Here is a 14,634-nt window from a genome sequence, read left to right on the forward strand (position 1 = left end):
GAACTGAAAATTCGGTCGACTGTTCACCGACGGTTATAAAAGTAAATAAATAGCTGGGGAGATTTTCGTATTCGCAGTATAATCACCAAGGCTTAGCAATTTTCAGGCAGCGGCCTGCTAGAGACGGAAAAAAAANTCATAATTAAAAAAAAAAATAAAAAAAAAAACATCACAGAAAGGAACCAACTCGAAATGTGGAAAACATCTACTTGTTCTTTCATTTTTTTTTTAATTGAAAGTTTAATATCTATTTGGCACCTTGGCGATTGTAGTTGGAGCAACATTGGAAATAATCCCAAAAAGCTCATGGCGCAGCTCTAGTGCGACTTAAATATCTACCTTCCAATCTAGGCATGGAACCAGTCTTCTCTGCAGATTGCGTATTAGAGTGGTTTCAAAATTAAGAAGTAAAGTTCGGGGAGCAATTTCAAAATTTTACATGTTCTTGGTTCCAAACACTTTCAATCAAATTTGAAAAACAAATCAGGAATAGTTTTAGCATAAGATATTGCGAAGCGCCATCTGTAGGCTTTTTCAATAACGAGATTTGTATCCATTTTAGAAAATAAAAGGAGCCAATGAAGTTTCAGTTTGCGATAAAGAAATTCTGATTGGTCAAAATCCTTTTTTATTTTTATTGTGCCATTAGTGAGGCGAAGTGGCGGAATATTGTTTTGTTTACTAAGTTAACTGTCACTGCACGATGTGAACGACGGTTGCAAGAGAAGGAAAGTAAAGAGAAGATGCAAATGTCTCCGTTGTTATTTGGATTCATTTTCTTTTATGCAGTATTCGTGTGTTTATATATTCATCATTAACTAGATATAAAAAATGATTCATGAAAAAAAGAAGCAAAGCCTGCTATCTTGGGTGAGTAAATATCTGTTTTAATAATATTTCATAATGCAGTTTTTTCAAAATGTCTTGTTCTGTTTTATTCCTTTATTAGAAAGGTTATAAATCTTTGTTAAGTTATTCAATGTGCAACTTAAGGAATAGCACTTTGTTTACTATTTGTTTAATTTGTGCGACTGACAGTTTTGATGAACTATGTTTTAATTTCAATATGGCCAATCGCTTAGATGCCTGATTCGATTCGTGAATATTTTGACAGAGCAGTTGTATCTGCTAAGTCCTTATGCAGAATATTTTTTCTATTTTATGAGATTATAGGCCCCGTTTGTCATAATTGTGTGTGTTATAATAGTTTAAAACTAATTTTCCTGCAAATTATTTGTTTTTCTTTATGGTGCAACAGTTGAAACTTCTTGATTAAGGATATTTGTTTGTATTTTTTATTTACTGAGCTATCACATATGTAGCTTTATTTTATCACATTGTAGCTTTAATTGTCAAGATTTATTCTTCTAACACTTTTAAGTATTTTTAAATTTATTTTCTGTTACTATCTTAATTGAGCAAGAACAGGAACTGAAGGAATACTAGAACAAGAACAAGAAGCTTTTATTAAATTGCTTATCATCGTTTCATATTAACATTACAAAAAAATCTCAATGATTTATCAATTTATTACTTTTATTAACCTTCTTTAAGACATTTTGTGTACCTTTTTAGTATAAAATATATTATTCTTGATTTCATTATTATATCTATATTTTTGTAAAATTAATTATGAGTCTTGTCTGAATTATCAATGAAATCAGGGTGAGAAAATTAGTTGTACTTTAAAGTCGCATACTTTTTCAACAAAAAAAGTGATAATTTTCAACTGTAATGAGCAAGTATAATATTTCATATATTTTAATTTAGATATAAGAATAAGGCATAACTAAAAAAATTTATGGTAAAATTTTTCCCCTAGTGATAAAATTGGAGAAACAGTTTAAAATCACATGAAGTATCTTGTTTGTGTCTAATGACGAATTTTTGACATGAATTTGTAAGAACGAAGCGCAAATTCGGGTATACTTCGAGAACGAGAGACTCAAAGAAATATTCTGTAATAAATGCTTTGCCTGTAAAAAAAAAGTATAAAATTGATTGTTGTGTGTGTATAAAATGGAAGTATAAAATGATTGTATTGTGGTGAAAGTATAAAATTGATTATTGAAAAATAATTCTGAGCCTTTAATAGAAACAAAAATAATGTTTGTTTTCTCAATTTTTTAAAACTGATTTAGTGCATTTTGTCCCATACTCTGATTCGATGTGGTATTTTACTCCCCTTTTCTTTGTTTGGTTACAATTTTTATTTAGATAATGATTTTATTAAGAATTAATATTTTTAGTAATATATCATGAAACTGAAAATTTTGGATCCTGTATTTGCTACTGATTTTCATGCGGTCTTTAAAGGCCTGATATTTCCATGCGGAATTATTATGACTGGAGAAATTCTAAACATAAAAATTAGCACATTTAAATATTTTAAATTTGCTGAGTAGATGTTGTTTTTCGATCTTTTTTTCTGTCACATAATTTTTATAAAATACTGATATAATTGAAATATATTTCATATGATCTCGATTTATTCGATGGGAAATTTGAATTACGCATCTGAATATTTGCGATAATTTCTATTTTCTAGCAGCTGTTCGCTTCTGATTTTCACATAGATTTAAAAATAATTTATTTAATCGTTTTATTAAATATTTTCGGTAACATACTATTTATGAATGGGAACCTTGAAACGTGCATTTTATCCCTGTTTTGATGCGTTCAATTCGTGTGATTTCCTCGTAAATGTGGTTTTTTTTCAACCTTCCTTTTTTAGTTCACACTCTTGAATGTGAAGATAACAACTCATCAAAAAAAAAAAAAGGTAATTTCAAAAGGAATAAGTAATTTTTTTTCAAGATAAGGGTATATTGACCTCAATGGTAGTCAACCTCAATCATGTTTTTAAAGAGTAGTTAATTTTTTTTTTCCTCTTTGTTGCATTTGAGAGCAGTTAATAAGGTACTTAAAATTAAATCTATCCTATATTTAAATTTTTATTTTAAACATGTTTATAATTATATTTATTATTGCTCCATGCTATCCTTTTCTCACGCAAATTAGAACTTAAATTTAATATTTTTTAAAATATTAAGTAGACTATCTTTTCCTTGGCTAGAAATTAGAAATTCCTGACAAAAATGTTTTTCATATTGTCACTACCTGAAAAAAGTATTTGTTGAGAATGATCAAATTACTATTATTGGTTTTTGAAGATTTAAAGAAGAACCCTCATCAGACCACAATTAATTTCATGCCTTTGGCCTCTAGTTTAATCTATATATTTTTTTTAATAAAAAAAAACTCATTGTTTTCTTATAGGTGCAAAGTGCTGGAGGTCATGATGTGACATCTTTTTCTCAGCTTAGTGATGGGAAGCTTTTGAATGAACTAGTTGTGACACTGTAAGTTATTAGACTATAGTTATATTGCTATCATTATTCATTGATCTATTAGATGTATGGTTGGCTAGCTGTTTTAAACCAATTTAAAAATAAAAAATAAAAAACTACTTTTTTTAAAGAATTTTTTTTAATAATTAATCCCTAATTAGTGAAGTATTTACAGTTTGATTATAATTAAATGAAAAAAAGATCTATTTTCTTAGAAAAACTTTTTTAATTTGAAGCTTAAATGTAATTATTGCATGAATGTTTTTAATGTTTATTATTTTATATGATGCTGCATTATATTACAGGGTTCCTTAAAAGTCCTTAAAAACTGCTTGATTTTTATTTTGGAAAATAAGGCCCTTCAAAGTACTTAATTTTGGTTCATGGTTTTTAAAAGTACTTAATTTTGGTTCAAGGTTTTTAAGAGTCCTTAATCTTTCAGCATAACTAAGGTTGATAGGAATAATTTTTCAGTTCAAAGTTTTAAAAGTTTCAGTTATACTAGTAACATATCTGCTTATAGGAATTAAGTAAAACGCTAAGAAAAGAAGTATCAGAAATTTTTTTTGAACTGGAATCCATAACCATATCTGCTAACCTTCCATCCTTTCGAGGATAATTTTCCTCAGTGGCAGTAAAATGGAATTTAAATTGCAATTTTAGACAGAAACATTCACTGTAATTTGAAAAAGCTTATGCGGACTACCCTGACAGTATTACGTGCTTAACTTAATTTTTTTAAAAAATAGTGGTAGTCAAAAATATTATGAATTAAGTTTATAAATGTAAGGAATATATAGAAAGCATACATTTTACTACCACTTTAATGATAGAAATAAAGTTTTATGCCAAATGCATGAAAGTTGGCAGGTAGGCATAACGAAAACTATTTCCTAAATTCTTGAAGAATTAAATAAATTTGTATAATATTTCACTTTGTAATAAGTAACTGTAAACTTATAAAAAGCATAAAAATTTTTAAAATTCATGATTGTACTAAATATTAAACAGATTTGCAAGAAGCAGGGTTTGAAAAATCCCAGCCCATCTAGGTGTTTCATCAAAAACCTGAGGTTTATTGGGTTTTTGATGAAAACCTGAAGTTTTTTTTTTTTTCAAGAATAATTTGAATTTTTTTTCCTGAGTAATAACTAAGAAAGCATGATTTGCTTCAAACAAGAAAGTAAAATGTGTGGTAACTAGTTATAATTTGTTTTGTTGCAATGTAAATTTTTTTTAAAGTTTTAGATTGTTACGCTATTATTTTTATTTCTTAAGGATAAGCAAATTGTTACTTAAAAATTTAAGTCTACTCAACTATAAAAGATCCTTAGATTTTAATAATCATTTTATTCAGTTGACATTGCAACCTAATATTCTAATTTACATTTTTGTTCAATTTTTGGTTGTTTTAAAATTCATGCTTTTCGCAGAATGTTTAGCTACATAATGTAAAATTAATTTCTAATAACAAGTTTGGCTAGAAATAATTTTATTAAGGTTCATCATAAAAGTAAATATAACACATTTGCTGGTCTAGTAGCAAAGTATAAAAACTTGTTGAAATAGTTTTTTTTTTTTTGAAATGTTTTACAATTCCATTTAAATGAAATCATTAAAAATGGAATACAGATTAGTTTCATAAATTAAGTTTTACAATCTTGATAAGGTTAACTTTTAACAATCTGAAAATGTTTTTTAAAAAAACCGACACAGACTTGCGAAAATTGCCTGGTACTTTTTTGCCATGCCCTGTTAATAATAAAATTATATCAGTGCTTACATTATAATAAAATCGTATTTTATTATTTTTTTATTTATTGATTTTTTAGGAAGGTAAATAATTTGCACTGTCACTGGGGGCATATGTATATTCGATGGTAAACAATCATACTACTTTTAAAGTTCTTAATTCTTCAAAACAGTACTTAATTTTTTTAAAAAAAGTACTTAATTTTTTAAAAAAATTCTTTAAAGGTGCTTAAATTTTGCTTTGTTGAAAGAATGGAAGCCCTGTATTAACAAGCATATTTTCATACTTAAAGCTCCATTATGTTAAGTTGTTAAGATAATTGACAAAAGATCATTTTATTCATTTATTATTGCATCATTAGTACTAAAGTATGCTTTTATTATTTTAAGATAGATATTATGTAAAATGTTCCATGGTCTATTAAATAAAAATTTGTATTGAACTAATAAATAGATTGTTTCAAGTGTATTTAGAGCAAGAGGAAGAATTACTTTTTCACATTATGTTATATAAATACAGGGATCTGTCCAGGGCAAATTTACTGCCGTTAAGCGGTAGCTTCACAAATTCAATTTTAGGAAAAACGGTAGTTTCACAAATTCAAGTTAAAGGAAAACGGTAGTTTCACAAAATACTTTTAACATATTTNTTTTCACTAGCCGCAATCCGGAAGTTTCAAGAAATCATCAACCACATTTATTTATGAATTCTTGTATATTTTATTTGAAGATATTAGAAATAGAATTTGTACTTGGCATCTCTTATGTTTGTAAATATTTTTTTGGTAGAATAATAAATGTGAGATAAAAGTAAAATTATACACAACTATTCATTTATGCTGCATGTAATTTATTTAAAATTTCATGTTTTGAAGATATCAATGATTTAAATTTATAAAGACATAAATTTTTTGAACTGGGTCATTAATGATTTTACTCCAGAAATTTTTAATGATTTTACTCAAGAAATTTTCAGGATTTTTGAGTTGGGTTCACAATCACCCCTGAATAGAATCAATGATGTAAATTTTTATAAATATTTTTCATGCTTATTTTCTTTAGGTCTGACAAAGACAGTGATCTCTCATACAAAGCTGAAATTGAACCCAAAGAAACTAGTTCAGATAAACCCCCTAGAGTCTCAGTTGGTGATGAAGAACAACATGAGCTTACTAAAGAAACTGTTGACTCTTCCATTGAAAAAATGGAGAGTATCGGACAAGAGCAAGAAGTTGTAAACGGTTTTCACGATTCTGGTTCCAATGAGTTGGATTCTAGTGGCATGTTCAGCTGTTCCGACATCAAGACAGAAGAGGTCTCTGAAAATGGAAACATCTTGGAAAGTAATTCAGAATTAATGAAGGAAATAACTGCGGTTTGTCAGGTGAAAGCTGAAGATAATGATAAACAATGTATTTCTGTGGATTCCTGTATGGGTGTCTCTGTGAATGGCTCTGCCAAGATGGACTGTTCTGCTTCGCAGGAGGATTCGAACAGCGTCGAAAATGTCGACGATTCAGATGTTAACGATACGGCCGATAGTGCTGCCTCAGAAATTCAAAGCCGCTATAATGTTGTGCAAAGATTCATTGAAAGTAAGTTATTGTCATATCATTATTTTTAATATTGTTGGTCCGTACCAAACTCTTTTGAAATTTAGAAATAGAATCCGCGTAAGCGTCACACCGCTGCAAACACGTTTGGAATTTATATAAAATATATTCAGACTGGGTTATATTGTAAATTTATATAAATTGTTATTTTTAGCTATTTAAATTTTTTGTAATTTCACCTCAGTCTAGTTAATTGCTTTGGTTTTGTTAAATGAATTCAAAGTTTGTAACTTATTGACAATGTGATGTGACGACACAGTGTAATGTCACAAGCTCAATGTGACGTGAATGATGCATGGAGAATGACGGAGTAAACGACGACGTGTTTCGTTCACTTAGTTAAGCTTTATACAAATGCAGCAAGATCCTGACTAAGGCAAGGGGCAACCGGGGCAGTTGCCCCAGGCCCCCATATCAGAACGGCTCCCGAGTCGAATAGAAAATTTTTAAGTTTCCTTCTTTAATGAACTTTTTGTAAACAAAATATCAGTACAGTAGAATTCCAAGCGTAACAGAGGGGAAATCACCTGGGTATTTTATCCTAAAAAATTTATTAATTAAATGTGTGAAAACAAAAAATTGTGCCATAGTATACTACTTTAAGGTGAAATGTTTGATTTAATTGCACAAAGCAATAAAAGAGCCTCATAATTTAGTTGTCAGGTAATTAAAAGCGCCCGTAACTGAAGGGGACAAAGAATATCCCAAATTTTTAACATACACTGTCATTTCCGCTATATTCTGTGATTTGGAACATACTAAACATTATTTGTCATTTTTAATTTAATTATCACATTTCAAGGTGAAAAAAAATTCTTATAAGGCTTTTTAAATTGCTTACACATTTTTATTAACTTCAAAAATTGACAGAGGGGACATTTTGCAAATTTGACCAATAGTTACAGGGAAATGTCATGCCATTTAATTAAACATTGCACTTTAAAGTAGCATATTATTGCACTTTTTGTTTTCACATATATTTAATAAATTTTTTATGATAAAATACCTGAGTGATTTCCCCTCTTTTACGCTTGGAATTCTACTACTGGTTTCAGTTGGCATGGAATTCAACTATAGTGTAAAATCCGTCAGTTTTATTTAGCTTCTTCATTAATATTTCGTACAAATACAATCTATATTTCGTAAATCCATGGCTTTCTAGGGCGGAATTCATCTAAATTTTCGCAATTACAGTGAACAAATTTGGCTAATCAATAGCCTATATTTTTGCATATCGTAAAATGTACAAAAATACTGGCTTCTGATTGGCTTTATTAAGCCATAATAATTGCAAAAATTTACCTGAATTCCACCCCAATGGCAGCAAGGATATGAATTTTTCAGAGATATATGAGGAAGTAAACAATGACATTAGTTAAGATGACAAAAAAAACTGCATTCGACATGATGGACATAGAATTGTCAGAAAATGAATAAAATGGACAGAATGACATTTCGTATAGCTATTTTAGGTCCAGTCAATTTTCTTGTTATCTATAATGAAGTGAAAAATTTAAATATCTCCTTAAAGTTCGGTTCTTCATTACTGAAGTAGTGAAACAGAGGGGGGCCCAAAATAAGTTTTTGTCCGGGCCCCAATTAGACTAAGTCTGACCTTGAATGCAGCACTAAGTAAACACTATCTTCATTTGTTTTTAAATAATTGTTACAAAGAAAGGAAAATAATTGAGAGCATTTATTGGGACAGTAAGTTATGTGTTTGTAGAAATGTAATAGACTGAATACTTACGTTTTAGGTATGTTGGAGTTACAGTGTGAGACGCTAGTCAATTTTCCCCAATGTTTGGAAAGGAATGAACTGGAACTTGCTAAGTTAACTATCTTACTTCTCAGTGCCATGGTGCAATATTCTCTCTCCACTAAAAAAGATCACATTATGGCTTCTTGCTATAGCCTATCTCAGGAGGACCAAGAAGAAATAATGGATTGCTTAGAAATTTTCCTTAAAGAACGACAGTCTCCTATTGAACATAAAGAATTTCACAGTAGACTCTCACGACGTGCCAAGTTAAGAAGTAAGTACTTATTTTTATGAAATGTTTTATTCTAAAAGACAGGGTGCGTAGCTTTTTTGAGAAGTACTTAAAGGTCCGTATTTTAAATTTTTTTAAAAAGCCTTTAAAATTGCTTCTTTTTTACCATGTCAACTTTCTCCACAAAATACGCTAGGAGTGTAGTTTTTTCCATTGTTCCATTCAGCGTTTTCAAACTTTAATTCAACCACAATCCATTTAAAGCCTATAGTCAGTCTGTGCAAAATGAAAGCACTAATCATTTTAAGCGTTGCGAGTGGCAAGGATTCGTGATGGATGAGCTAGTTTCAGTGAGTAGAAATCTTACATTCCCATGTGCAAAATTTCCTTTGGTAATCTCTATTCTTTTTTTGTCATATATATATATATATATTGTTGCCTATGCTGTTCTGTCAGGGGTCGAGTAGCTTGGTTAGGAGGAAGTAAGAGTTTGATAATTATAATATGTTTTTATAATTTATTTTACAAGAGCTATATTTACAGACAATAAGTTGTTGCATCATTCTACTTATCAGGCTTACTTTCATTCTACTTATCAGGCTTACTTTCATTCTACTTATCAGGCTTACATTCTACTTAGCAGGCTTACATTCTACTTATCAGGCTTACTCTGTTACAAAATCATCTGTGTTACTATTACAAATCAGGGGTCTGTTTAGAAGAAAACGGACCCTTTGTAAAGTATCTTTTCATAAAAATGGACCCTTCACAAATTTTTTTATCTTCATTATTGTTTTGTTAATCGAATAAACTCTTCCCAGAGGTGGGGGGAGGGAAAGGCGGTTTGAGACAAACTAAGTTTTTCAAAGTTTAAATTCCAAATGTAGTATTCTAAGAAAATATTTCTACTTTTACAAACATCGTGTGCACATTCTTATCAATATTAAATCATTTTTTTTTTGTAAATAAATAATTAATCAATTTATATTCATAAGATTAATTAATGGAATATTATGTAAATAAAAATTAATTTCCAGCAATTTTTTAAATAAAATATTATAAATTTAAGAATTGTTTAAGTTTACTTAATGCGTAACGCATTAAAAGTGATACATTACTAAGTTGTGTTATTTAAAATTTGTCCATTGAAATGACTGAAAATTTAAGTGATTTTGTTTATATTATTCTTCCGAAATGAATATTCTGTGTTGAGCAGTATAGGCTAAATACCAAATAATAGGACTTTATTTGCACAAATTCACAGAAACAGGACCCTGGTTGAAAGAATGTAACTTAACGCTTATTTTATTTTGACAAATTATGAATAGTTTTTTCACAATTTTACAAAAACAGGACCTTTTGCAAAATGTCTGGTCAGGCCCCTGCAAATAATTACTACTGTTATCTAGTGGCTACTCATTTTCTTTTAAATTTAAATAAAATTAAAGCTTAGTGTTTATATATATATANTAATGTATATAGGAAAAACTTTCAACAATAGGAAGAAATTATTTTTGTTGTAAAAATACTTATTTTTTGTTGAAAAATTTGGATACGCAAGACTTATAGGACAGGTTGTCTCTCATTGTCTTGGAGAAGTAGGATGACCACAAAGGATGAAAAAGTTAATACAAATATATACAGTGAAACCTCCGTTAAGCGGACATTCAAGGGACCAAAAAATTTGTCCGTTTATGAGAGTTGTCCGTTTACGGGAAGGGTACCCTAATAACGAAATTTAACACCGTAAATTTTTAGAATATTCTCAAAGATGTAGAAACAATTAAATAATATCTACAAGGATACTGTAAATATCTACAAGAATACTTATTGAAACAATAAGAAAGATAAAAAAGAATATATAAAGAAGTTTGATATAAATACATAATTCTGGATGTAGCTACAGATAAATAAATATAATTTTCCTCTTAGCATAGATACTCAAGTTAGACATATAATACCAAATAGGAGCTTGCTGTCCTCAGTCCGTTTCAATCCTTACCCCTACTTATCATTTGATAGGGAACATGGTTAATACCTTCTTGGAAAATAAACCTCCCATGATTCAAAGAAAAAAAAGTAATGCATACCTGTAAGTCATGAGGACTTATGGAGATGATTATTCACAATTGATAAGCTAGCAAGTGTCTGAATAAATGTTTCATTTATATAAACACCTCGAAGATTATACTTCTGTTCTCTTATTTTTACCCCACTTGTGTTAAATATAGTCTTCAAATTGATAAGAAAATTAAAGAAATTTTCAATGGGGAAGAAGCATTGAGAGAAGTCATTTCAACTTGAGGGGTCTCATAACCTGTGTGGTCCAGATGAAAAGATCAAAAGATGCCGATGTCGGAATTATTTCAGGAGTGCAGTACCATTTTGTGTCCTTTCTTTACAAAGATAAGACAAGGTGACAGGAGAAAGATTGATTTTTCGGTGGTGAAATAGCTTAACAATATTTTTAGTTATGGATAAGGCAAAAATTTTTATTTACGTGCTTTAAAAATGGTGAAAAGTTGTATTTTTTTAGCTTGCAATTTATTTAGAAAAAGTAGTGTCCGGTTTGTAGAGATAAAAAACAACGTTTCAGGATCAAAATGACTGTCCGCGTCCGGTTACGGGAGTGTCCGCTTTGCGGAGAATGTACGTAATGGTTTATTCGTAGAAGATTCCCGGGGAATTAAAAATATGTCCATGTTGAGAGGCGTCCGTTTTGCAGGAGTGTCCATAACAGGAGGTTTCACTGTATTAGGTATTTATATAAAAGTCTGATATTTTTTCAAAAAGAACAGATTTTATAATGATTTCTTTTAATAAAATAGGTTAATTTCAACTCCAATGTCACATATAAATGTTTTGTAAAGGATGAGGTATAACCGAAGAATTAATAATAAAAATTTTGTTTCGGAAAAATGCAAGGTTTTTTTTCTTCACTGTTTGTGCCCAGCCTAAAAAGTCATTATTTACTTAAAGAAAAAAAAGTTCTGTCTTGCTGTCACAAGGAACCCTTCGGGTACTGGATTATCACCCTGACTTAACTGTGTTTGCGAGGATAGGTCACTTTGAATAGGAATGTGAGGTTAGTCATTTTACTTTGGTGCAAGTTGGCATTGAACTATTGACATTGAAAAAAAACTAACGTTTGGAATATTTTTATATTAGTTTGAAGTGAAATGATAAAAACTGATTCTGATATAGAGAAATCTTCTGAATAGCAGTGCAGTAACATAAGGCCATGGCATCAGGGGTCTGTCCAGGCCGAATTGACTACCGTTTAGCGGTACCTTCACAAATTCAACTTTAGGAAAAACGGTAGTTTCACAAATTCAACTTTAGGAAAAACGGTAGTTTCACAAATTCAACTTAAGGGAAAAAAAAATACTTTTTCTTAAAATTTTGATTTTGTATCCCTTAAGAAGCGATAAATCCATATTTTTACCATATTTTTGTGTTGATTTTTTAATATAATTTTAAATTTTTCACAAATTATGTCTAAATTTTCACAAAATAGGTACCTCTCAGAAAAACCTAGACAGACCCCTGGGCATGCTAATCAGGCATTATTGTGAATGGCTATTTGACATAGATCTGTTACTCCAATTTATACTGTACCTATTGTTTAATTTTTAGTAATTTTTTAATTTTTCTTCCTTTTATTTTTATCTTTCCAATAACAGAAAAAGACAGACTATTTCTTGTAGATTATAAAAATTCTCTAATTTCTATAAAATTTTAAAATTGTGCTGAAATGTGAAAGGGTTTCTAATTCAAAAGATCAAATATCACAATGAATCAATTTTCTTGATAATTAATTAAATGTTAAGTTTGAAAATAAATTTATAGTTAATAACAATAGTATAATAAACATAAAGTTAGTAAAGAATTAAAAAGAGACCTCATTGAGCTCAATTTAATTTTTAAAAATTGTTAAACATATTTTTTATGGAACACCCATCAATTAATAAATAGTGTTTTAGTTTAGTTAATTTTTTATGTAGTGTTTAATGTTAGAAACTTTTAGCCTTTTTTGTTTCATTTTAGTCATAATAAAACTTAACACTTTTTTTAATGCTGCAATTTAGATGGACAACTTATTGTTGGTAAGTCTGATGTTTTCATCTTTTTGGGATATATTAAATTATTGAATAATAAATCTCAATTAAGGAGATTTTTTTTTGTCATATCAATTTGTAATAATTATTTTGCAATATAAATTTTTTTTTTTGGTCTATGCCATTCAATGTTCTAAAGGCCATTAGGTAAATTTTTGCCTGTCTGATTGGCAATTTATATTTGTAATGCCATGTTTCCATAGCAGTGCAATCTGATTTGTACAAACCAATTGTACATTCTCTGTTTATGTCCATTATATGTTTCACAATGGCTCTGTTTTTCTTGTTAAGGAATCTTCTAAAATATAACATTTTTATGACTATTTTAGCAGGGTTCCCACTGGTCAGGGGAACAGGGAAAACCTGGAATGTCAGAAAAATCAGAGAATAGTCAGGGAAAGTTGTAGTATTTTTTTTTTTAAACCAAAACCTGGAGTATTCCTATATCCTGGAAAATAACCAGTTATTAAATATTCAAATGTTTGATTTGAATTTCCTTTATAGTCAGAAATATATCCAGGGTTCACACTCCACAGGGAGAACAGGGAAAACCTGGAAAATACTGGGAATTTAAAAATCTCCTAAAATAACAGGGAAAATGCAGGGAATTTTGTTTCTTATTTTTGTCTTTTAAAAAATGGTGACCACTCAAAGCGTAATCTATGGGATGTTTAACCATGATATTTCAGCTATACTAAACTATTACATTTATAGAATTATTTAAGTATGTTCAGCTGTTTTTCCAGCAATTAAAACTAATAAACATAGTTAGCCCAACAATAGCTCACACAAGAATCCAGTAATTAATGTTTTCTCTTAATATATTGTGCATAATATGTACAGGGAATTTTTTTTCCAGATTTGAGTGGTAACCCTGATATCGATTATTGAGGTATTTAAAAATGTGAAAATTAATAACTGACAAAAATTCAATCAACACTGCATGGATTTACGATACTCTCAACATAAATTGAGCATGTCAAAAAAAGGGTTATTTGAATGCACAATTCGAATTCTACGTGGAGAAATAATATCAGTTTATAAATAACCAAAATTTTAGAAACCCTGTAGAAATTGGTAGCCATGGCAATATTAAGCTGAAAAATATATTCCATTTCATAAGATTTACATGAATATAGTATTTTTCTTCTTTTGATTAGAAATGTTTCTGAATTATGCAATATAATCCATTCAATGAATGCACATCGTAATGGATAGTTAGGTATACTGTTAATGGCTGAAAGCAGATGATTCTGATTTCTGATTCTCTCATAGGAGAGAGAGAAATTCCAAATAGATATTTAATATCAATTGAAATATTCAATAATTATTATATATTGTGAACATTTTTAAGAATAAAATATTTTTAAAATTTATGAATAAACAAATTATTATTTTAAAAAAGGGATATTTTATTCTTGATACTGATTATTCCTAGCTCTTAAGAACAGGTTTTTTTACAACAATTTTGGACCCAAAAAAACAATTCTTTTAAGTTTGTATTCAGTGTAATTTATTTTACTATTAAGATTGCATATGGCAGTTAGTAAATATGAAAATAAATTATCTCAGAGAGAAGATTATTATAGAATTATTTGATAAGTACGGCAAAGTGAATTTTAACAATTATTTGTGAGTTTTTTGAGGAAATCACCTGATATTTTTAAATTGAAATCGTCTTCTCTTTTTAAATTGTAATAATACAGGAAACATTGAGTATAAGGCTTGTGAATCTTATCAACACTGATGTAAAGTTTAAAATAACACCAAGAAAGTTTCAAAGAGAGGGCATTTTTCTTTTCAATTC

At 29.0% G+C, this 14,634-nt stretch overlaps 1 protein-coding gene across 2 annotated transcripts in view; it reads left to right on the forward strand.

Moving 5' to 3' along the window:
• Window positions 1–268: 268 nt before the first annotated feature.
• Window positions 269–14,634, forward strand: part of LOC107437344 (putative leucine-rich repeat-containing protein DDB_G0290503) — a 31,333-nt gene continuing 16,967 nt past the window's right edge. Inside the window, exons 1-5 of one of the 2 annotated variants that reach the window (XM_071179484.1) lie at window positions 677–870; window positions 3,280–3,362; window positions 6,165–6,697; window positions 8,473–8,751; window positions 12,798–12,815. In XM_071179484.1, coding sequence (XP_071035585.1) covers window positions 832–870; window positions 3,280–3,362; window positions 6,165–6,697; window positions 8,473–8,751; window positions 12,798–12,815 — 952 coding nt within the window. In that variant the 5' untranslated portion in view covers window positions 677–831. Of the gene's footprint in view, window positions 871–3,279; window positions 3,363–6,164; window positions 6,698–8,472; window positions 8,752–12,797; window positions 12,816–14,634 lie in introns of both variants that reach the window. The other variant, XM_043052223.2, reaches the window with a different exon arrangement.

This window comes from Parasteatoda tepidariorum, chromosome 4 (genome assembly GCF_043381705.1).
Source record: "Parasteatoda tepidariorum isolate YZ-2023 chromosome 4, CAS_Ptep_4.0, whole genome shotgun sequence".
In the NCBI taxonomy this organism is placed as follows: domain Eukaryota; kingdom Metazoa; phylum Arthropoda; class Arachnida; order Araneae; family Theridiidae; genus Parasteatoda; species Parasteatoda tepidariorum.